At 32.1% G+C, this 22,890-nt stretch overlaps 1 protein-coding gene across 4 annotated transcripts; it reads left to right on the forward strand.

Moving 5' to 3' along the window:
• Positions 1–556: 556 nt before the first annotated feature.
• LOC143250669 (cilia- and flagella-associated protein 298) lies at positions 557–14,727 on the forward strand. Of its 4 annotated transcripts, none has more exons than XM_076501554.1 (8): positions 557–676; positions 3,666–3,819; positions 7,197–7,364; positions 9,004–9,071; positions 10,730–10,888; positions 12,424–12,555; positions 14,055–14,150; positions 14,487–14,727. In XM_076501554.1, the coding sequence occupies exons 2-8, from the start codon at positions 3,681–3,683 to the stop codon at positions 14,595–14,597; spliced, it is 873 nt and encodes a 290-aa protein (XP_076357669.1). In that variant the 5' UTR covers positions 557–676; positions 3,666–3,680; the 3' UTR covers positions 14,598–14,727. The 4 variants fall into 4 exon arrangements, with proteins under 4 accessions (XP_076357669.1, XP_076357671.1, XP_076357670.1 ...); XM_076501556.1 differs by having other exon boundaries at positions 646–793; XM_076501555.1 differs by lacking the exon at positions 557–676 and adding an exon at positions 1,048–1,211.
• Positions 14,728–22,890: the final 8,163 nt, after the last annotated feature.

Genomic DNA, 22,890 nt, shown 5'->3' on the forward strand with positions numbered 1-22,890 from the left:
ATTGAATGGTGGGACTTACTATAACTTGTAACGCTACAACACGTCTGAAAGGAGGAGCTTATTCGCTGATGGAGGTTTGAACCCGCGACCCAACGATTGCGAGTCAAGCGCCATAACCATCAAGCCATAGGAAGTAATAAAAATGCCCTTAAATATAATTTAACCGAAAAATATAATATTATAATTCTTTATTAAATATCTTTAACTCTTAAAATATTAAGCGTTTGCTATTTTTAAATTTTACCTTTTGTATTTTAAAACAAACACTATAAAACCTGTATGCCTCGAAATTTTGAACAATATTTTTAAATAAACGACTAAGTATCAATTTTTTGTTGACTTTCACTATTTGTAGTGCATATTGAAGGGATTTACACATTTTTTACAGAAGTTACGAAAAAACGACTTTTACACTTCAGATATATACAAAAGTATATATTTAAATCAGTATTTAAACCAACATTTCGTCTTTGCGGCTTCTTCACGGTTAATATTTATTTAAACGCTGGTTTAAATAAAAATATATTATTCTATATTTATTTGGAGTGTAAAGATCGTTTTTTCTTAACCTTTATCAAAATAAGTACCACTAAACGAACACTAGGAGAAATATTGAGTTTCCTTAGCAACGTTGTAATTCAAGCCGTACTGACGAAGAACGTATTTATGTAGTGAGGTGATACTAGAGTGCTTATATATAATTATATGTATTGTCTAACTTATATGAAATAACAGGTTTATTTTGGCCATTTTATGCTACAAATGATATTTCTGAACATAGTCCATATCTCAGGTTTGTCTACATTCCCGATACAAATTATCTAGTCAAAACTTTAAATCCGCCAATTTAGCCTTTAGAAAATGTGATACCGTTTCTAGAAAGAAAGCGATACTGTATCAATACCAAATTATTACTCACGATAATATGTAACGAATAAATATTTAGAGATCCATTAATTGGAAGTTTTAACAATTTTAAAAAATAAATACATTGCACTAATTTTAATCAAAAGTGTAATAGTATATTTTTAGTTTCAAAATCGTTTCACGTTTTCCAATTGGAGGGCCAAAAAGATTATCAACTGAGTGAAGCCTAGGCCTATTAGATTTAGAGTTCAGAGTAAATATAATAGTAATTATTTTAATCTCTTAACACCTGAAACTCAATCTGAGCTAGAGACAAGTAATTTGATGGCATAGTTTGATGACAGGTGTGGTAAGCTCAGTCCAGAAGTAAACAAAGAATCAGTGAAAAATGTGTAGTAGAAACCAAAGTTAAAATGAAATGATTTTATATGTTAAATGTCAAAACTGACTTTCTTCTAAGCCTGGGAGTATTCATTATAACTTGTAGACATTGAGAATGCTAGTTTAGCACTTAAGCCATGAGATGGGCTTGTTTTTCATTTAATGTTTTGATTTGTACAAATGTCACCTATTGTTTATAGTTAAAATAATTATTTCACATTTACAGTTTTATAATGATTTATAACATGGTACATGTACAATAATTTATGGAATTATTTATCTTAGTTTGTTTAACATTATGTATAGTAATCATAAACCTTTTAATATTTATAATACACAAGGATAAAGTATTTATATTTAAAAACAGCTGGGTATAGAATGCACTAATAGAGGAGCAAACAATGTTTCAACCTTCTTTGGTCATCATAAGGCTCACAAAGAAAGAAAGAGGTAACTGACCAATAGCTGACCACATGTTTGAAGGGGTTGTGTAACTGAAGGTAAGAATGTAGAGGGTGTGCTAAGATGTTTGATTATATTTATTAATATAGGTATAAACATGTTTCTTTGTATTGGTTTATTTTGGGCTTGAGTTGTTGTATAAGTAGGCTTCTTTAATTTTGCATTTGTTTATGTTTGTTTCTTTATTTAGTATTTGGGTGTTTTCTATGATTATGTTGTGTTTATTTCATTTGCAGTGTTTGAAAACGTGTGAAGGTGACCTTTTGTGTTCTTTGAACCTGGTTTCCATTTTTCTACTTGTTTCTCCAATATAGAAGTCGTGGCAGTTATCACATTGTATTTATAAATAATGTTGGTATTATGTTTGTCAGTGTAGTTTTTACATAGTATAGACCTTTTGTGCCTTGTTTTTGAATAAATTTGGTATTAACTAGAATGTCAAGCCCAAAATAAACCAATACAAAGGAACACCTTTATTCTTATATTGATAAACCTTAGTTTTGTGCCTTGTTTTTGAATAAATTTGGTATTAACTGGAATGTCAAGCCCAAAATAAACCAATACAAAGGAACATCTTTATACCTATATTAATAAATATATCCAACATCTAAGCATGCCCTCTATGTTCCTACACTTAATTACACAACTGCCTTCAAACATGTGGTCAGCTACTGGTCAGTAATCCTTTCTTTCTTTGTGAACCTGACGATGATCAAAGGAGATAAAAACATTGTTCGCTCCTCTGTTAATGCTTTTTCTCTCCATACCAGCCATTTTTAAATATATAATTTTCTGTACAAGTGAGTTTTCTTGTCATCAAGGATAAAGTATGTTGATTTCATTGTTATTTACAAATACACTGAAGTATTACACTAATTTGTAAATTTCTTTGCCTTAACTGTTAGTACAATCAACACATTTTTGATACACTTGTATTTTATAAATATAGAAATGTAAAGTTTGCATGTTTTAGATTTGTTATTAATGCTTATGATTAAATTGAAAACACAATGACAGTGCACTAAAACTCTTATCAGCATTTGTTATAGATAACAATAATTACTGCAGGAGTTAACGTGTTGAAGGCATTAGATTGTTCTATCCAAAACTTTTCAGATATATTATACATATTATTTACCTTTTATATAAGAGTGTCATCATAGTTTTGTACAGTCAATGGAAATATCTAATGGTGAATTTCAAACGATTTTAAGGTATAGATTTTTCTTCAAATATCCAAAGGAAGGTTCCTCCTTGCTAATTTTTAAACTATAAGAATGTTTGCCTTAGAGATTAAGCAATGCATCGTTAAATGCCTATTTAATACATAGGGATCAACTGATAGTCTTATTTTTTAAACTAAATTGTCTGTAGTCAGACATTCATAATTCTGTATGTAATGATTGCTTAGAAGTCACTAAGAAACTAAGAAAAACACAATAGAAAATAATGGAAGGTATGAATTTTGTAGAACTGAAATTATCATTTGAGGTATAATTAACAGGAAATATAACTGATTAAGTTATACAGTAACTTAAAGTATGTGAAAATAAATAATTTTTCTGCTATTGTCCTTACAGGCTTTTTACACAAAACCAATTTGGTATGAAAATACATTTGTTTTAATGAATCACTTGAACTTTAATTGTACTAAAATGATGCTAAGGCTAAAATAAGTGTTATTTACTTTATTTTGAATCTAAAAATGTATGAAAAACTACACATTTAGTGTGAAGTTTATAGATTTTTATCTTTTAGGTACTTATTTTTCAAATTCCTTTTGTTTACTTTCTTTTCATTACAAGTAGTTCAGTATCAATATCAACTGTTTATTTGTTTGCAATGGTATGAGATAGTCACTTAATGTTGTTGTTTTTTCATATTAAAGTTTGAAATTTTTCCAATCTTTGACCTGTGTTTTTAAATTAACCAAACTGCATTTCTTTGAGTTTCAGTTTGAAAAAGCAGAAATGGTAAAGCTCCACATTAAAAATGAAAATGAATCCCAATTTTTGTATGAGACAACAGTCAATGTAGAAATATCAGAACTCCTGAAAGATGTGGTTGCTATTTACAATGGAAGGCTAAAGGTTGGCCGAATATGTAATGGTAAGAGTATATACCTTATTGATTTATACCAAGTAGATATATTTCACTTATGTTGTCATACAGCAAAATTCATTAATCACAAAAAGTTAGTCTGTTTTTAAATTAATTAGTCAATTAATTACATGCTGATCTACTTCACAATTTGAAATTTCTTATAAAAAGAATCATACATACTGTTAGTTTGGTGCTTTTTTTAGGAATGATCTTGATTTACTATAAACAGAGATGCCAACCATTACGATTTTGATGTATACATTATGACTATACGCTCATACAGACAAATATTACGACTTGTTGCAACTCCCAAATTATTATATATTATATAGGCCTATATGATAAAGTGATAAATTGTTCCCCCAAGGCTTGAAAAGAAAATTTCTAGTGAGATACAAATAAATTTTGATAATAAATAAGTCATAATCCAAATGGCTACTTGCGATAATCATGTTTGTGCTTGAAATAATAAAAAATATTTGTATCTCTGACGTCTACCAATAGTTTGAGTGCGGTGCTTCTCCATACAGGTACATGGGTGAATCCATAGTTACGTCATCAGTGCTCGTCAGCCAATCAGTGCTCACGTAGATAAGTATTTCTCATTTTCTAAGTGGCATAGAAACACCAATGCAATTGTTCATAAGATGGAAAAAAGAGGTCTCATTCAATAGATTGTCTTGTTTCTGGCAAATCTAAAAGGACTAAAAATATGAATCTAAAATTTAGGAAAGAGTATAGTACAAAATATCTGGTCATTGCATCAAAAGTCAGTGACAGTCATGCATTTTGTACAGTTTGTCACATCGAATTTTCTGTGGCGCATGGCGGGATAAACGATTGTTCCAGACATACAAAATCGGCATCTCACCAACAAAAGGCTGAGGCGAAGACAAAAATGATGCAGATAACGACATTTATGAGTAAGAATTCAGAATATGAAACCATAAATGCAGAAGTGATGTTCACGCAATCTATAGCAGCAATAAATAATAATAGTTATAATAATAATATAATAATAAACAGCTTAGAGACATTGGTCAGGCCTAATAGCTGCAAATGATAAAGGGCTCTGTCTACAATCAGTACGCTCAGTCATTTGAAATAGTTGCATCTATGTATAAAATTTGAACCCACATATATTTTAAGATTTGTTTCTGAATCTATTATTATTTTGAATTATTATGTTTTGAAAAAAGTCTATATATTATTTTGTAACATATGTACCAAAAGAAAACATAAATATTGAAAAGATATGGTTGATTATAGTTTATTTTCAGATACATTAGTTGTATGAGGAGAAATAGAAAAACAATGGAAACTTTAACTTTTTTTTTCTTCAGTGATGAGTTAAGTCAGCTTAATCACATTATCATAATCAAGTCTGTTAATACAGGTATTGTTTGCCTATTTAAATTCCAAAAGTTGTAGATGAAAGTTCATTGTTTATAATGAACTAACATAGAGGGAAAAGTATATAAATGGGGAAATTTATATTTGCAATTATGAAGATTACTTTCATTAAGGTTTTTGGCATTTTGAGGCCATTTTGCACTATTTTCAAATGATTTGGAAAGTATAATTTTATAAACCTCCATCTATGAATACATATATTTAATATGGTGAAAAGTTAGGCACATCTAATGAATGCATACAAGGAGTTACACAACAATACTTGGTCAACAAAGGAAATGTATATGCTGAGTATAAACTAAGATACATTCCAGGCTGTACTGTGAATAAACTGTTTACATTATTTGTAAACTGATGCTACAGCAGCAGACACAACTATAAGAATATTTATTATTAACTCCATTAATGACTGGACACAACTTCAATAAAAGGAATAAGCAAGCAAATCAGAGACTGTGTGGAGCTATTGATCTGAACAGGATAAGGATAAGTCATGCAAACAGGCTGCCAACTTACCATCCTCAGTCGTAACCAACTGTTGAAGTAGTTTTGGTTTTAGTTCCAAGAATTACAATGGGCCAACAAAATTCATCCAGTTGAGTGAAAAATCTATTTGGATGGGCACACTAGTTGGAGAATCATAAGTTTGAAAAGCTATTTGAATCCCTGTTGCACCAAACATGCTCATCCTTTCATATAAGAACTCATGTTTTGGGGCTAAAAGTCAGCCTTCTGATTTGTATGAATAAGACAAACAACCTGCTGTTGGTTGAAGAAAACTGATGCTACCTGATCCAACTATGTATGAGCCCATAACAAGGATGAAGATGTCTAACACTTCCTGTTCAAGCTCGGTATAAATAACTATTGCTCTTTCAAAGTTGAGTAATGTAGTTAGAAATTGTAAGTAATATGTTTAATATTGAGGAATTAATGAAAATTACATCTGAGCAATTTTCAGCCCATTTGTTAATTAATATCTCATTGATACTATTAAGTAATTTAATGGGTATTATAAAAAGTTTAATTAAAATACTTAATTCAGACTGAAGAATTTAATAGCTTTGACAGTTAAACATATCAAGATACCTTTGGTAATATTGATGTAGCCAAATATCTTAACATTAATTCTTTATTCTAACTTTAAACTTCCTCAGGTTAGTGACTTGTGTGCTCCACTCATGACTATAAACCTGGATTTGAAATAAATCTATTAAAAACTGGCCTTAACTTGAACTCCACATAACTAGCTCACATAGCAGTCCACATTTTGACATTTTCATAAATAATTTTAAATGTTTTTTTCTTTGTTTTTTTTTCCATATCAATATCATGATATTTTTGTACTCCACAGAACCCCTCATCATTTGTTAGTTTTAAATTAATGAATATCTGTATCACTGTCACAGCCTTAATGATTGTATGCATATTGCTAAAGATAGTAAGCTAAAGTGATTAATATTAAGTAACTTATTTCTAATTGTGTCTAAGATAAGTTCTTCTACATCTTTATCATGATTTATTGTTCAGTCTCACATGATGTTATGACCCATTATTCACATGAATAATTGTTTACCTTGCTGTTTTCTTTCTTCAACTAAGAAGATCTATTGTAAAGTGATTATTTGAGTTTGAAAAGCTATTTGAATCCCTGTTGCACCAAACATGCTCATCCTTTCAGCCATGGGATTATTATAATATGAAGGTAAATCCCACTATTCATTGGAAAGAGAATGGACCAAGAGTTAGCAGTGTGTGGTGATGACTAGCTGCCTTCCCTTTAGTCTTACACTACTAAATTAGGCACAGCTAGCACAGATAACCGTTGTGTAGCTTTGCACGAAATTCAAAAACAAGCAAACAACCAACCACTAAAGCGATGGAGTCATGAAATTATTGAAAAATTGCAAATTAGAATTATTGTGAACATTTGTTGTTTTATTTTATTCATTACATGTTTTTTTTTTAAGAAATGGAGGACTTGGCAAAACATGGTACTACGCTTCCTCCCAACATGCAAGGGTTAACTGAAGAGCAGGTATTAGAACTAAAACTCAAAGATGAATGGGGAGAAAAATGTATTCCCAGTGGTGGATTCATAGAAAACAAAGATACTATAGGAAGAAGAAATGGAAAAGGTTAGTGAAACTTAGTCATTACTATAAAATTGCTATCATTTATAACAAACTGTATTTCTATTAAGATGTACCAATAGCATTTATTTGAAATATGTAAAAACATCTTTTTAAATGTGCTTTTCCTATTCATTTTATTAAATGTAATATTTAAAGCAAAGAACACAATTCTACTGATTTTTCAGTATTTGGTATTTGTGCAAGTACATGCATTCTCCACAAGAAGGTTGTTAACATATCTCCCATTATTAAGCAGATGTTTCTCACTCTTAGGGTAAATCAGTGTATTCTAAAAAACACCAAAGACTAGGTAGATAGGCAAAATTTTGTTGCCATGACCACAAGATATCACATTATAGGGTTTTCTGTTTCATCTTTTATTTAAACAGCTATGTATTTAGGTTTGAAAAAGGCTTCATTTTGAGGTAATAACATCTTCAACAGCTCTAAGGATTTATGTTCAAACAGAGTGAGAGTTGATTCCTGAAGGGAGACAATTGTCCAAAAGAGCTATAGGGTCTAGAGGAAAACTTCTCCTGGATTTATAACTTTTGCTAATCCTGTTAAGTCCTTGACCTTCTTTTGCATTATGACCATTGACCCAGGAAGAAGAAGTGGTAATGTTTGATGAACTCAGGTCAGTCAAATGAATTCTTCCCGAGACGACTGAGTACTGTGCAAAGAAAGCATGAACAAATTAATCATTGTTATGATATAATACCAGGAGAATCTGAAATCAAATAAGGCAGTCTCTTGCAGAATTCTCAAGCCTTAACATCCAGAATAACCCATCTCAGTTCTGGTCAAACCCATCAAAAAGTATTATAAAAAGACTAGAGGTGCATAGAGCAGTTAATGTCTGGCAACAAGAGTTATTTCATGTAATGGAGAAAATGATGAATCATAGGGCAATCATAATCCTTTATGAGCCAGCAGATATTCTGCTAGGGCATCCACAGGTAATGTAAAAGTCTATGGTTCTTTAGAGCTGTTGACAAGTCATTGTTCTACTGTCCTGGACCAGGAGCTTACTATTCAATGGATTGGAACTGCTGAGTATGCTTGTTATATTGTATCTCTAATGTATAGGTTGTATCAGTCTGATGTTAGCTGAAAATCCATTGTAGAAAAAGCTGATGACACCTTTACAGGTACCTGTAAGTTAAACTAAGCATGTTTCTCTCATGAGAATGAATAGTGAGATTGTTTATTGTGATTGTAAAATGATGTTCAGTCTATTTTTATTTCTCACAAAGTTGGATGGTCAGAGAATACAGTTAATAACTTGACAAACCTCCCATTATTCAGTAGACCTGTCTTGTCATTCTTAGTGGAACTTGTTGCTCTCTGAACATTCCACACTCATCTCGTTTAGTACGAATATTAGAAATATACAATACCTATTTTGGTTCTGAAATATAGAAATGAAATTAAAATTAGTAGTTATTGTGCGACTGTTAAATTAGTCGTTTGTTGACATTTCATCTGTTTGTTTCACAGTATCTGTTTTTATTTACCCTTTTCAATATTCATTTCATGAGATTTAACTTTGCAGTCATTGGTAAAATTTATTTTCAGTTTTTCTCTTTTAAGTTTACGATCTGTGCTAATTTCAACTCCTTTTAAACTATTTATGTTCTAGCTCCAAATAAGAAAATGGCAGAGGTGTTAACTAAGACCTTGAGTGAGGCCAAAGCCAAGGTTTCAAGAGTAAGTTTGTTAGATAGCAGTAAACAAGAGGACAAAACTTTCTTTAACAACCCTTTGTTTATATGTGATTATTAAACTTATTTTTGTAGTCGAAACAAAATAAGTGTCTTAAATTTGTAACTGTCCTTATTTTCTTTATAAAAGTTGTTGATGTGTGGTTGCCTTTATATACTGTAAAGTAGTTTCTTTTGGGATGTACAGACCTGTAGATAACATTCTAAGGCTCAGAGTCTAATCATACATCCATGCTCATATAGTGTTGAGAAGCCTTTTAATTATGTTGTATGTATGCATTATAAAGAGAATATAAAACTTTGATTTTTTAGGTATTCTATACATTTAATAAAGCCTCCCACTAGTACAGCGGTAAGTCGATGGACTTACAACGCCAAAATCAGGGGTTCGATTCCCCTCGCTGGGCTCAGCAGATAGCCCAATGTGGCTTTGCTATGAGAAAAAACACAGATTTGAATAAATTATTTAGATAGAAATACACACACAAATTTACAAAGAAAAGGGCATTATTTATTTCTTCTTTTTCCTCTTAATATTGTGTACTTTTTAAAATAAGTACCAGCCCAGGCTACACTATAATTATTATCCTTGTGGCCACTGCAATGTAACGTAGTATTTCTTTGTTTATTAAAACTATAACTTGTGTGTGTGGCGAGAGTTTTGTCTTCAGAATTTCTCAGAATACTACATATCTGCTTTAAGGTGCAAAAAATTATAATTTTTAGAATATATTGTATCAAAAATGATCAATGAAGGATGATGTGATGAGTAGAAGGCTGACTTAAGAGATGTAATATGTTATTTATTTTGTTAAATATAAAGTTTTTAAAAAAAAATCTCAAGTTAATAAATACTACATTCTCCTTTTATTAGTTGTAGTATAATTACTAAATCCTCCGTGTAATTTATTTCCATCTTTATTTTCACTGTCATGTTGTTAGAATTACTAATATAGTATTCTCTTGCTGACATGACACATTCTGGGAACGTGAAGACTAGCTTGCTGGTTTATTAGGCCTTCTGAATGATGAATAGTCAACTGAAATGAATAATTATCATAAATAACTTGCGTAAAAAAGTACAATCTGTTATTAATCCCTTCTGATTTGTAAATGACTTATATAAAATGAATAGAAAATTACACTTCACCAACTTAATGTAGTTCACATCATATCATTTATGGTTCTCACAGTTTAATAATATAAATTGCATCCCAACTACTGCTATATCTGTTATATTCCAGCCAGTCTCTTTAATTCTGATATTAAGAAAATTGGTCATGAATATAGTAGATATAGTGTGTGATGTACTTTTTTACATTTGCCTTCACTTGTATTCTTAAGTTCTTAGGATTAAGTAATGTTTCAGAAAATTAGTCTACAGTTGAAGTTTAAATGATGAAAAGTATTTTTTGTGCTCAAGTTGTATTTATAAACATATGTACCATTGCACTAAGTTCTGTGGATATTACTTCTTACCTCACAGCAAGAAAATTGTTGCAGAATTTCTCTTGTTAGTATCTGTGTTAGTCATATGGAACTTAATACATAAATTTAATGTATCAATGTGTACCTTTTCATGTACTGATTTCATTAAATAAAACTTTACTGTGATAAAGAAATAAATTTAATGATCAATTTTAGAAACAAATTGAAGCCAACATCTGTTTGACCCAGACAATAGTTAAAGAAGCTCTTGATATACTGAAAGGTGCAGTCATGATTGTGTATCCAATGGGTTTACCTCCACATGAACCCATAAAGAAAGAGCTGGACAATGAAGAGGATCTTTCAGGAACACAGGTGAAAACAAATTAAACAATTATTTATTTGTTTGTTATTTTCCTTGTATAAAGAGAGTAAATTTACCTTTATTTACAAAGACAGCTATTTCATTCTGTTCTCCAATTGAACACCTTTATTACAGCAAAGAGTTCTCACACTCATAGATAAAAATTTCATTTACCACCACCTAATACCTTCCCCAGTGGCTCAGTAATACCCTAAGGGCTTATTACACTGAAATTAAAGCACTGTCCCTATTGTCAACACAGCTTAGATAGACTATTGTGCAGCTTTATATTTACAAACAAACAAATAATATACTTTATACAAATGTCAATTCCAGTTATACCAGATACATTTCCTTAAAGTATGTCTACACTGTCTGTTTGTGTAAGTAAGATAATGTATATTTGTTACAAATATTATTAGCAATTAACAATGCTTTTTGGTTTATTAAACTAAAAATATTAATTTAAATGCCTTTGAACATTATAATCAAAACAAAGTAAAACGTGTCATATGTTTTATAAAACTGTTACCATCACATAGTGTAAATATAAGGCACTGAATACAACAAACCGAAAGTGCAATAATGTTTTAGGTGGTAGACATTTATAGCAGGAAAAATGTATGAAGAACTTTAAGGTAAACAATATGGACTTAACAATGGATACATAAGTGACACCCTTAACACACATTTAAACTATATTATTATTAAGATACATAGAAGGACTTTTATGTAGAGGTCCATGAAAATCCAATTTTTGAGAAGGAATGTGCTTGAAAGTCCATAAAAATTTCTCTAAATACCTAATTCATCTGAAGTAATGATGCTCTAGCTCTATTATCTAATTTATGGCATTTTCTTTAACTGACAAAGAAAAAGTTTAAGTTCCTTATTAATACAGATATGTTGTTATGACCCTTATATTAGTGTGAAAATGTTGTAGAGTTAAGTCCTTACAAACTGTCATGAAGGTTTGTGAAAGTCCTTGAAAACTCCAGTGAGACTGTATAAACCCTGCATACAGATAAGGTCGCTTTTAACTTATAATGTATTAATAAGCTATAAATGTTTTCCATAAATAGTTGCAGTGATGGTACCAGATTTTTCTCAACAGTGGACAAGTCCTCCTTCTGGGGAGGCAGATGTTATTGTGTTTGGAGGAACTATGTGTCTCAAAAGTTTTATCAAAATGGATTAATAACCCAAATCTGAGTATTTTTAAAAACAAATCCTTACACATTTTAATCAAAAGTTTCTGCTTAGTTACTTCCTCAATATTTAAACAAATGTTTACTTGGGAGCAGAGCCTACTATGGGGGAGGATCATCTCCCCAGGATGCCGCCACTGAATGGTTGTCTTCTATGTGTATATGAATGGGGAACTAAAGTTTTACTCTGTTTTTCTTTTCAATTTTCATGATAGTTTTTTGAGAAGTCTCATAAAAATAATCTCAATATTATTTTTACTTTATCTATAGTTTAGTGTCTTTGTTTTGTTTTTGAAAGTGATAAACCAGCTCTCTTGCATTTGTTTACTTTTATTTAGGCAGCTCTTGATGTTTTGGAAATAACACAAGCACAGTTATGGTGGGCTGGTAAGGAGTTAGAGACTGGAAAAAAATTAGCTAATTATGTTGGGAAAAATGAGAAAACCAAAATTGTTGCAAAACTTCAAAAGGCAAGTTTACAAATAATACTTTGAAGTATTTTCCATTTTGGATCAGCATAGATTTTAAGCCAAAAATTGTGTGGTTGAGTACTTGAAAATTTGTAAATACATATATATATAATAAGTCCTTGAGAAATGTTATATTCAAATTTAAGATGCTATCAAAATTTTATATAACAAGTATTACTCATTATTTCATCCACATGAGAAATATGATTTAGAAATGATGACACAAGGGATCAGTATTTACTGTCATGAAAATGAAGTGTTGGATAAGTTTTCTTTATCAGACTAAAGAAACTTTCCTATTTTATAAGTTGTATCTGTATCAGGAGTTTTGTGTTAATGGAAGTATTTAGAAATTAGTTTAAATTTTCTAATCATTTAAAGTATATCTTCTCTAGTTGTTTGGGATATTGGTTCTTGTGTTTTGCTATTTTTTATAACTTTAACTTGATAATCATTACTGGAAGGCATCATTATTTTTTTAAAAAAATTGGGAGGATATATACAGGGTGGCCCGAAAGTCACTGCCCATCCATATGTTATTATAAACAACTTTATAATAACAATGACGAGTTGAATGCAGCTGTTACTGCGGCATTTGGAACAACAACCCCTGCTATGTTGAGGAAAATGTCTCACAGAACATGACATCGCATGATATTATGCAGCAAGAATGAGGGACAGCACACAGACGCACTGGATACATAAGATATATGGATGGGTAGGAACTTACAGGCCACCCGGTAGTTTCATAAATTAAATTAGATGAACACTTACTGCTTTATTTAACTGTGACTCTAACCCACATTCATGATAAAAAAAGAACCTAAATCAAAACATTTCCTTACGTCAAAAACATTTACAAAATTGTTAAAAACTTATTTTAATCTGATAGCTAATAATCAAGTTAGATGGCTAGCATCCGTTTCAAAAAAGAGAAACTATCACTATTTGCCCAATGATATAGGGGGTGTTATGATATGTTCACCAAAGGACTTTGTATGGTTGGGCCTTGTGGTTAAGGCACTTAACTTGCAATCTGAGGGTCAATTCAAATCCACACTGCCAAATGTGCTTGCCCTTTCAGCTGTGGGGGTGTTATAATGTAATGGATAATCCCATTATTTATTGGTAAAAGAGCAGCCCAGGAGATGGCAGAGGGTGATGTAAATTAGCTGCCTTTCCTCTAATCTGTCACGCTGAATTAGGGACAGATGGCAAATGTTGTCCTTTTATAGTTTTGCACAAAATTCCAGAACTCATCAGTTGGGCTGGTAATTAGTTATCTATGCAAAACTGAGTTGGTTTAGACCAATGGAATAATATTATATTTTGAGCGTTGTATTAGAAGAGAAGAAACTTTGGTGAATTTTATGTTTTTAATGGTAGAAATCTAACTGTACACCTACCTGAACTCAAAATTGAATCCACAGTTACTTGTGAGAGAAAAAAAAAAACTCCCCTTTTTCAGCACATTATATATTATTATTTTTTACCCATAGACTGGTCAGGGTGCTCCAGCTAGGGAGCCTATGATGAGTGAAGAACAACAAAAACAAATGATGCTTTATGCATACAGGAAGCAGGAAGAATTGAAGGTAAAATATGTTATGAATGAAGTCTTTAACATAAGAAATCATATCAGTAATAAGCTCCAAACTTACCCACCAAAACATGAATATTGAATCCTTTTCTAAGTTGTACATTGTACTGACAGTAATCTTATATGACTATGATATTTTAGTTTGTGTTGAAAGTAAAACATTACTTTGAACATTTTGAGAGAACATTCAATGAAAGTTATATTGGTATGACAACTTAAAATATTATGTGAAAAAACACTATATGAAAAAAACTGGTGTTGATAAAATCAGAATCAATATATATATGTGTGTGTGTGTGTATTAATGCTGTATATTTATATTGGGTTTCAGAAACTGGAAGATAATGACGAAGATGACTATATGAATTCAGGCTGGGCTGATAACAGTTTACTTAAACGATCTTTTCATGGCTTGAAAGATGTGAAATGGAAGCCAAGATGAAATACTATTATAAGCTGTACAAAATCAATAACAGCTATTATTTACAGTATACTTTTTAAATAAGTTTCTCTTGTGTAAATATACTTTTAATACATTTCATTAAATGTTCTCAGCTTTCCATGACCAGAAACTTAGTAAAATACAATCAGTTCATCCAAAATATCATAATCTTCAGTCATGTGATTCTTTCAGAATACTTTATGCTATGATTTCCCAGAGTGTGAAAGTTCTGTTGAATGAATGTTTCTTCACCTAATGTACATGGGCTTGGTCCAAACAGCAAAAGAGACAAAAGCTTTCTAATCCCATATTTACACCTGTTTATAGTTGTAGCAAAAGGCTTCTTGACTCAGAGCATGTTAAAGGCTTGAATGAAAACTTTGCACCCCATTCTTAAGAATTGCAATGCACCTGAATTGGATATTTGTTTTCTGAATTTTGCACAAAGCTACACAAGGGCTATCTGTGCTAGCTGTCCCTTATTTAGCAGTGTAAGACTAGAGGGAAGGCAGCTAGTCATCACCACCCACCGCCAACTCTTTCACCAACGAATAGTGGAATTGACCACATTATAATGCCAACCTGAATTGGAAGCTCTATCTTGTGTCAGGTAACCTCTTCACACTCCGTCTTGTATCAGATAACTTCTAGGTGCTCCATCTTGTGTGAGGTAACTTCTTTTTCAACGAGAACCATAGATTTTGAAACACATCATGTAGGCACTTCCATCAGAAGATTGAAACTGAGAAAAACACACAAAGGCAAAGAATAAACAAGCTTTAGTGCAACAGTCCATATTGTACTGTGCAACCAAATTGAACAGAAGAGCAAAGCATGGCACATTCTTTGCCAAAGGGTTTTTCTCTCTGATTAAAGCTTGCATGCTTAAATATTGGATATATTGTCATGAGTGCCAATGACAAGCCTGAGTTCTTATATCATTATTCTCAAAGAAATTATTGAGAATTCTACCAAGTTCTACACCTGTGTTATTGATAAGAATGTGGCAATGTCTTTACACTGCCATCATCTAGAACAGGGGTTCCCAACCTTTTGGTACTCGCAACTTGAAAATGTAATTGATGAAATAAAATTAATGTTATCCCAAGCTACTTCTAACAAGGCTACGTGACTCCCCTGCCAAGGCTTGGCAACCCACCTGTTGGGACCCCTGATCTAGAATGTATCTAAAGATTATTGACAGCTAATCCATGTGGAATATGTCTGAAGTCAAAACAGTTGGCACTAAATAATAGTTGGATGTTTCAATTTCTTGGATAATGACCTTTTCCCTTACGTGAACATTTTCTAATGTATTCAGTAATAAATGTATCATAATCAGCCAATAGCTCTGGCATTCCGAAGTAACTGCCATCATGCAATGAACCAAGTACTTCAACACTTACTCTGTATGCTAGCCATTTGAACAATAAAACCTTTTTGATTATGAAAAAATACACTCTAGAATTTTGTTCCAGTACTTTTCCTCTCACTCTATTAAAGTCTTGCTCATTTGTCTGCTTTTAGTTTTACGAACAACAAATTTGGTTCAGTGAGCTTGTTCCCAATCAGAGTAACATGTTTTTGGTAGCAAAGAGGTTTCCAATGCTGTTGAAAACAGTTTGATTACAGTATAAAAAGACATCCCCCCTTCAATGGTAATTGGAAAAAACATACTTTTTAACCATTTCTACATACAGTTGTTTATGATACAATAGAGTCTTTATGTTTACCCTTGTCTCCCAGAATTGATTTTATAAAACTGAAATCTTTATCCATCTACTGGCAAGAGGTAACCTCTGACAAAATAAAAAATATTTAATCTCATTTCAACAGAAACCTTTGTCCAATGATAACAACAGGAAGGCCTTTGAAATAATTGATTTCTTCCTGTTGGTAAGTGCTCGAGTCAATTTTAGGATGTCAACAATCATGAGCATTGAAAATCGTAGTCTCTATGTGAATTTTTCTCACAATCTTGTTTGACAGTTATAATATTGTCACTTTCTCATTGAGGACAAAATCTTAATTTCATCTGATGAGACTGATGACCATCAGTATCCAGAGATTTAGTACCTATATTATTGTTTCCATTGTACTGATTAATGATGCTTTCAGCACTAGAGGACAATAAATTCACTGGTTTAGTATTTTTGTTGCTATATTCTCTTTTTCCCTCCTCTTTCTGTGCCATTAGCTTTCCCCAAATGCTCGTGTTTTGTACACCTGTATCTTAGATAAGATGAACACTTCATGAAGAATATGTGTACTTGTGTGTGGGAGAAAGAGAGATATCAGAACAAGCTGCCTAATAGTTTTGTAACAAATAATTGCACATCGTTTTCTGTACTTAACTCAAAACTTTTGTACTTGGATGATTGGTATTTTATACTTTCGTATTAATGATGCTTGTCAAGTTGTCAATAAGTTATTTACAGCCGATAAGTGAGCCAATGCAGGCCCACGAGTAATTACGGATTTTTTTTCAGGATAACAACTTGCAAATCTGTTCATGATAAACTACTGTATTCATGATGGCATTAATAAACATCAGCTTAATGTTGCTTAACGTAAATAGGCATTACACTCATCACATTTATAAACTGCTTATGATCACTGTTAACGGAGCATGAAATAATACTAAAGCATTAGTATTTCTTCAAGAGAAATGCATTAATAATTGTGATATGTTTATCACCAATAAAAATATTAAAATATCAATCAATCAAGGTTAAAGATATATAGATCAATTTCAAGTTCAAAACTATTACTTTTCACAAACAGGTTAGCATTCCAGAGGAATATTTTTTCCTTTTGAACATGGTAACAATTTTTGATGCTTCTGTTACCTTACATAATTTTAAAATGTATATTACTTACCTAAATTTCATTTTACATTACTTTATCATTGTGATTCTACAGGTTAACACTAGTTTGTTGTAAATGAATTGTCTTTACTAATGCTTCATTGATGAAAATTTAACTTGTTTGAAGTGTCACCTAACAAATAAATAATTACAAGCAGTGGGTATATACTGTTGAGTTGTTCACAGGTGCTTTTATTCAATCTTGAAGCATATTTCTTTCTTAAAACCAGTTCATTCTTGGTTGGGGTTATGTGCAGGGGCATAGATCCTGGGGGGATACAGCCTCCCTTCATTTTAGGTGAGGGGTATGGTGCATACAATCATCCCTCCTACAGTTTGGTCTGTTGAATTGTTTTATTGCATCACAGGCCTACAAATTCTGTGTTTGTTCTTGTGATCCTCGTGTTTTTACCAATCGAATTGCATAATTTGGCCTAGATGTAGGCTTTTTCAGTAGCCGAAATGCACATTTTTAATATAGGAGTGCTTCTAAGCTTTTCAATCTCAGCAATAGTTCGTAAGTATCAGTCAGTAGGCCTAAGTATGCATGCAAGGCTTGCAAGTACTATCGCAGAATCTACCTACGTCTTGTACGTAGTGTAAGATTAAGTAAAATTTTCATCATGACAGATTGAACAGAGCATGAAATTCGAAAATATTACTCCCAAGCATAAATTCCTGTGATCTAGATCTGGCAGGCTTGTAGCTGCATCAATCTTATGTGTATATTGTGTGGATTTCCTACGCCATTCGTTCTTATGCATGTCTAGCCGGTTTTATTGTCGAACGCCTTACTCTCCCTAGCTGCCGAATCCATTGACCATAGTGTACAGTTAACAACAGGTTCGGACCGCTTGGATCCAGACGAGCCCTACAACACACCACTCAGTCCCCTTTAGTCTGAGCCTCGATTTTACAACAGGGCTCATTAGACCTGTGTTTGTGGCCCTTATTAATCCATGAAATTTCAGATTATCACCGCCCTCCAATAAAGTGCTGGTGCTTTATGGTAAAATAACGATATATTCTCTTATCATAGATGGTAAAAATATTGTATTTTCTTGTATAATTAGAACACAAAAAGAGCAATTTCAACAGCATGAAGCTTCTACTCGAATTGTATTGATAGTTATTGTTTAATAGAAGTGCTTATAGACATTATATCACAACGTGTTTGCCTTCTGATGAGCTTTAACAGAAATATGATATATTTGTGATTGTTTAAGTATTTTTCGAGAAACTTGCAATTACTTGTGTTGTAACTGGCACACATTATTGTCTCAGCAATGCCCAGGCGGTCAGTCAGCTCGGTAGACACTGTGAGGTTTGTGCGTTCAACTTAAATACATTTTACAGTTCAGTCCTACTTCCATTCTGTTCCATCTTCGTTCGTTGTACGTTAGAGTTTTTCAACAAAGACTGTATTTTAGCCTGTTGAATCATCTGGGAAACAGATTCCAATAATGACAAGCAAGCGTCTGAATCTTTCCGATATTGGACAGTTCTGCAAGCCAGTTACTAGTACTTCTAGTAACAATGCAGATGCAGATATCCAACAACCTCAAGCAAAGGAATAGAAACTTGCCATACATAGGAAATACCATGTTCATCAGAGGAAGAGTCTGAAAATGCTTGTACAACTATTGCACATCATGAACCACCAGATAGTTGTGAAACAAGTTTGTGTAGTAATGAAAAATTGGACACTCCACAGATACACTGTGGAAAGTCATATCATCCATACGTACAACTAATAGCATGACAATACCATAAAAGAGAAGCAACCATCAGCTTTGTTTTTTCACTGCGGAGCACACAAGGCTAATTTAATAATGCAACATGCAGTTGAGGCTTATGAATGTGTTTGAGATTCTATCCAGTGGGTACATGAAATTGGTGTCTTGCTTCAAAGGTCAGGCAAATACAAGACAATATTTGAAAATACTGTATCATCAGACAGCCACAATAGTCCAGTTAAATACATCTGCCCACTGTGTCCAACACGCTGGTTGTGCTTCCTATCTGCAATTACATGTGCAAATGTTCACTACAGTGACATTGTTGATTCTTTGTCTGAATTAGCAAATGAAAAATCAGATGTAGCAGTGAAAGCACTTGTTCTGCTGGACAGATTTGACAAAGGAAAGACAGTTTTAGGATTGTTGATGTCTCAGCATCCATTAGCTGCATTAGAGGAACTAAACCGTGCATTCCAAGCAAAATCAGTGACAGTATCTGGCATGATTGAAGCATCTGCAATGACAGTTGAGCAATTGCGGGTATTGCGAACAGAAGAAAATTACAACAAGATATTTGATGAAGCTGAGAAAAAGGTAACTTCCCTAAATCTGGTGCCTATTGAACTACCACGCATTTGCAGACCCCCAGAAGGATCACAGGTGATGGCTCAGCACACCATTCTGCAACAGCTAGAGATTACTACAGAAGCCAATATTTTGAATTTGTGGATACAGTCATAGAACATCTGACAACTAGATTCAATGCAGACAACAATGACTTGAGGCAATATCTGGCACTTGAGAACACAATCACATCTGGCAAGATTGACAACTCAGTTATAAACTTCTATCCAGAAATCTCTGCACAATGGCTCGAGTTTCAGTTGCCCATGTTCAAAGGAACAACAAAAGCAGTATCTCTGAAAGGTGCAAAGGATGCTTACTGTAAAATGCATGAAACAAGCCAGCAGATGTTTAGTGAAGTGTTTCTTCTCATGAAAATTTTACTTGTATATCCAGTATCCAGCTGCGAATGTGAACACAGCTTTTCTGCATAAAGACGGTTGAAGACGTGGTTAAGGTCAACTATGTCTCAGTGCTGCCTCAACTATGTAGCAGTTTGTCACACTCACAAAGATGAGATCGACAAGATAAATATAGAAGGGCTTATGAAATAATTCATAAACAGATCATCACAAAGGGGGTTCTACGTTTGGGAACATGTAGACTAGAGGACTAAATGAATCTTACTTCAATGAAAAGTATGAATAATTATGTGCTACATTGTATTGATGTGTAATTTTCAAGAGTTCTCAAAGACATTTTAATTATTTTTATCAAACAACATGAACAGTTTTTCATGAGATATAAACTTATCAAGGGTAATTACTAATTTTATTAATATTTGAAAACGTAATTCATGCAATGTAAGTTATTAGTAACCTTGTCAAGTATAATGACCATCTTTTATACTGTGCAGTGTGCAGCAATAAATTCATGTGGCAGTTAAGTTGTGACACATTTGTCTTTATTCTATTAACATTTCGAAAACTATTCACAACACCTCACTTACACAAACCTACATGGAAACCTTGAAGTATTGTGACAAAAGATTACTCTGTGACTGCATGTTTACAGCTTTCAGGTTCACGTAATCAGAGATTACCAATTTGCAAATTGAACAGTCCACATAAGTGGCTGCAAAAATCATCCCACCATCGGTGTAAAAAATCTATGCCCCTGGTTATGCAAAACATTTCTTGTTAATTTGACAGTGAAATATTCTAAAGCATAATTACATACCCATATGTGACTGATAATGCAAGATTTATTCTAAACAATATGCTATTGAAATTCAAGTTTGAAAAAGTACTATGTCTGATCAACTAGAAGACTCTTTCCTAGTTTATGAGTGCAGTAAAGTTGAATTAGAACAAATGTTTTTTTGTACAATCAAACATTTCTGAGAACTTCTTTTTAGGAAAAAGATCGATAACTCACGTTGAGTTTTATCAGTTACCATGAACAGCAAACAACCATGCCTGTGTATCCTAGCAAAAGGTCAAGGGTTAGTTGACAGAAGCAAGTTACCACATTTTTTTCATGACCATATTTCCATTTTAATACTTTTTCACTGTGTACAAAATATGGTTTTCAAAAAGTCTAAACTGTCCATTACGTTTTTTTAAATTTATAAGTATCAAAAGATATTAAGGAAAATAGAAACTTCCTACATCTTTAATGTGGCATCAAAAGGTGATAAAAATGTTGCTAAGTTTAATGTTACATGTCTCTTTACTAACACAAACAGTATATGGAGTAGCACTTTCTAGAAAGACACTAATAAAATGATGTATTAGGTGTCTTTATATTTTCTCTTTCCTCAAGTAAAAATTATATACTTGTCATAAAGACAGGCAAAATATTTAAGCTGAATTTATGAAGCATTGCAAATTGTCAGCATAAATGTACACGAATACAGATACATCTTCATAATACAATCAACTGTAGACTACTGTGAAATTTGGTTACTGTGTTAATCTAAATACTTTTTAATACAACTGCAGTTTGATTAAACTATTGAAAAGTGTTATTCAAGGTATACATTTTTAAAGTTGTTACAAAATAAATAGAAAAAATTATGCCATGAATTATTTTCCTTGAATCGTGGCATATTATGAGAGATAAGTTAAAAAAGAAAGTACATCAATTTCCTGATGATATTTATCTAAAGATTAGATTTAAGTGTTTAAGGAATTATGTTGTTAGCTTGACCCGTAAGACTAAATGGACTTATTATCATAACCTGTTTAAGAATGCTAAACCCAAAACAGAATATATTGTTTCTTCTTCTTGTTACCTATATCCTGTTACTGTATCTGAAACTATGAATAATATTTTCTCCTTATCAAATTCAGCTTCTAATGGTGTAGATGGTGTTTCGGTTAAGATTTTGAAAGCTAATGCTAATCTTTTTTGCACCAATTTTGACTTTTTTTTAATTAATTTATCTTTTACTCAAGGAAGTTTCCTAATGCTTTAAAGTTATCATTGGTCATTCCTATTTATAAATCTGGTAATATTTCTGATTTTACGAATTATAGACCTATTTCCTTATTAATACATTTCTCTAAACTATTTGAAAAATCTATGAAGATTAGAATTTTATCATTTCTTGATAGACATTCAGTTTTGTCTCCTTCTCAATTTGGCTTTCGGCCTGGGCTTGGAGCGGAGGTTGCTGTTGCTAAACTTGTGGGAAGTATTACAGAAGCTTTGGATTCTGATCTTCATCCAATTGCTGTTTTTCTTGACTTAGCCAAAGCTTTTGATTCTGTTAATCATAAAATATTGTTAAATAAATTATCTTATTATGGTTTTAGAGGCATTGTTTTGATTGGTTTTTTTTACTTTCACAATAGAAAGCAATCAGTTTGTATCCATAATAATTATAGTGATTGGCTTACAATTAATGTTGGAGTACCACAAGGTTCTGTTCTGGGCCCTTTATTATTTCTCATTTATATAAATGATATTCTTTACCAACAGTTTTTTGGAGATATCCAAGCCTATGCCGATGATATTGCTGTTGTTTATAGTAAGTCAAATCTAATTAATGAAGCCATTATTTCTAGTGATCTTAATAAAATTAAAAATTGGCTTTTCTGTAATGACTTATCCTTAAAT

Source organism: Tachypleus tridentatus, chromosome 5 (genome assembly GCF_004210375.1).
Source record: "Tachypleus tridentatus isolate NWPU-2018 chromosome 5, ASM421037v1, whole genome shotgun sequence".
NCBI classification, from domain to species: domain Eukaryota; kingdom Metazoa; phylum Arthropoda; class Merostomata; order Xiphosura; family Limulidae; genus Tachypleus; species Tachypleus tridentatus.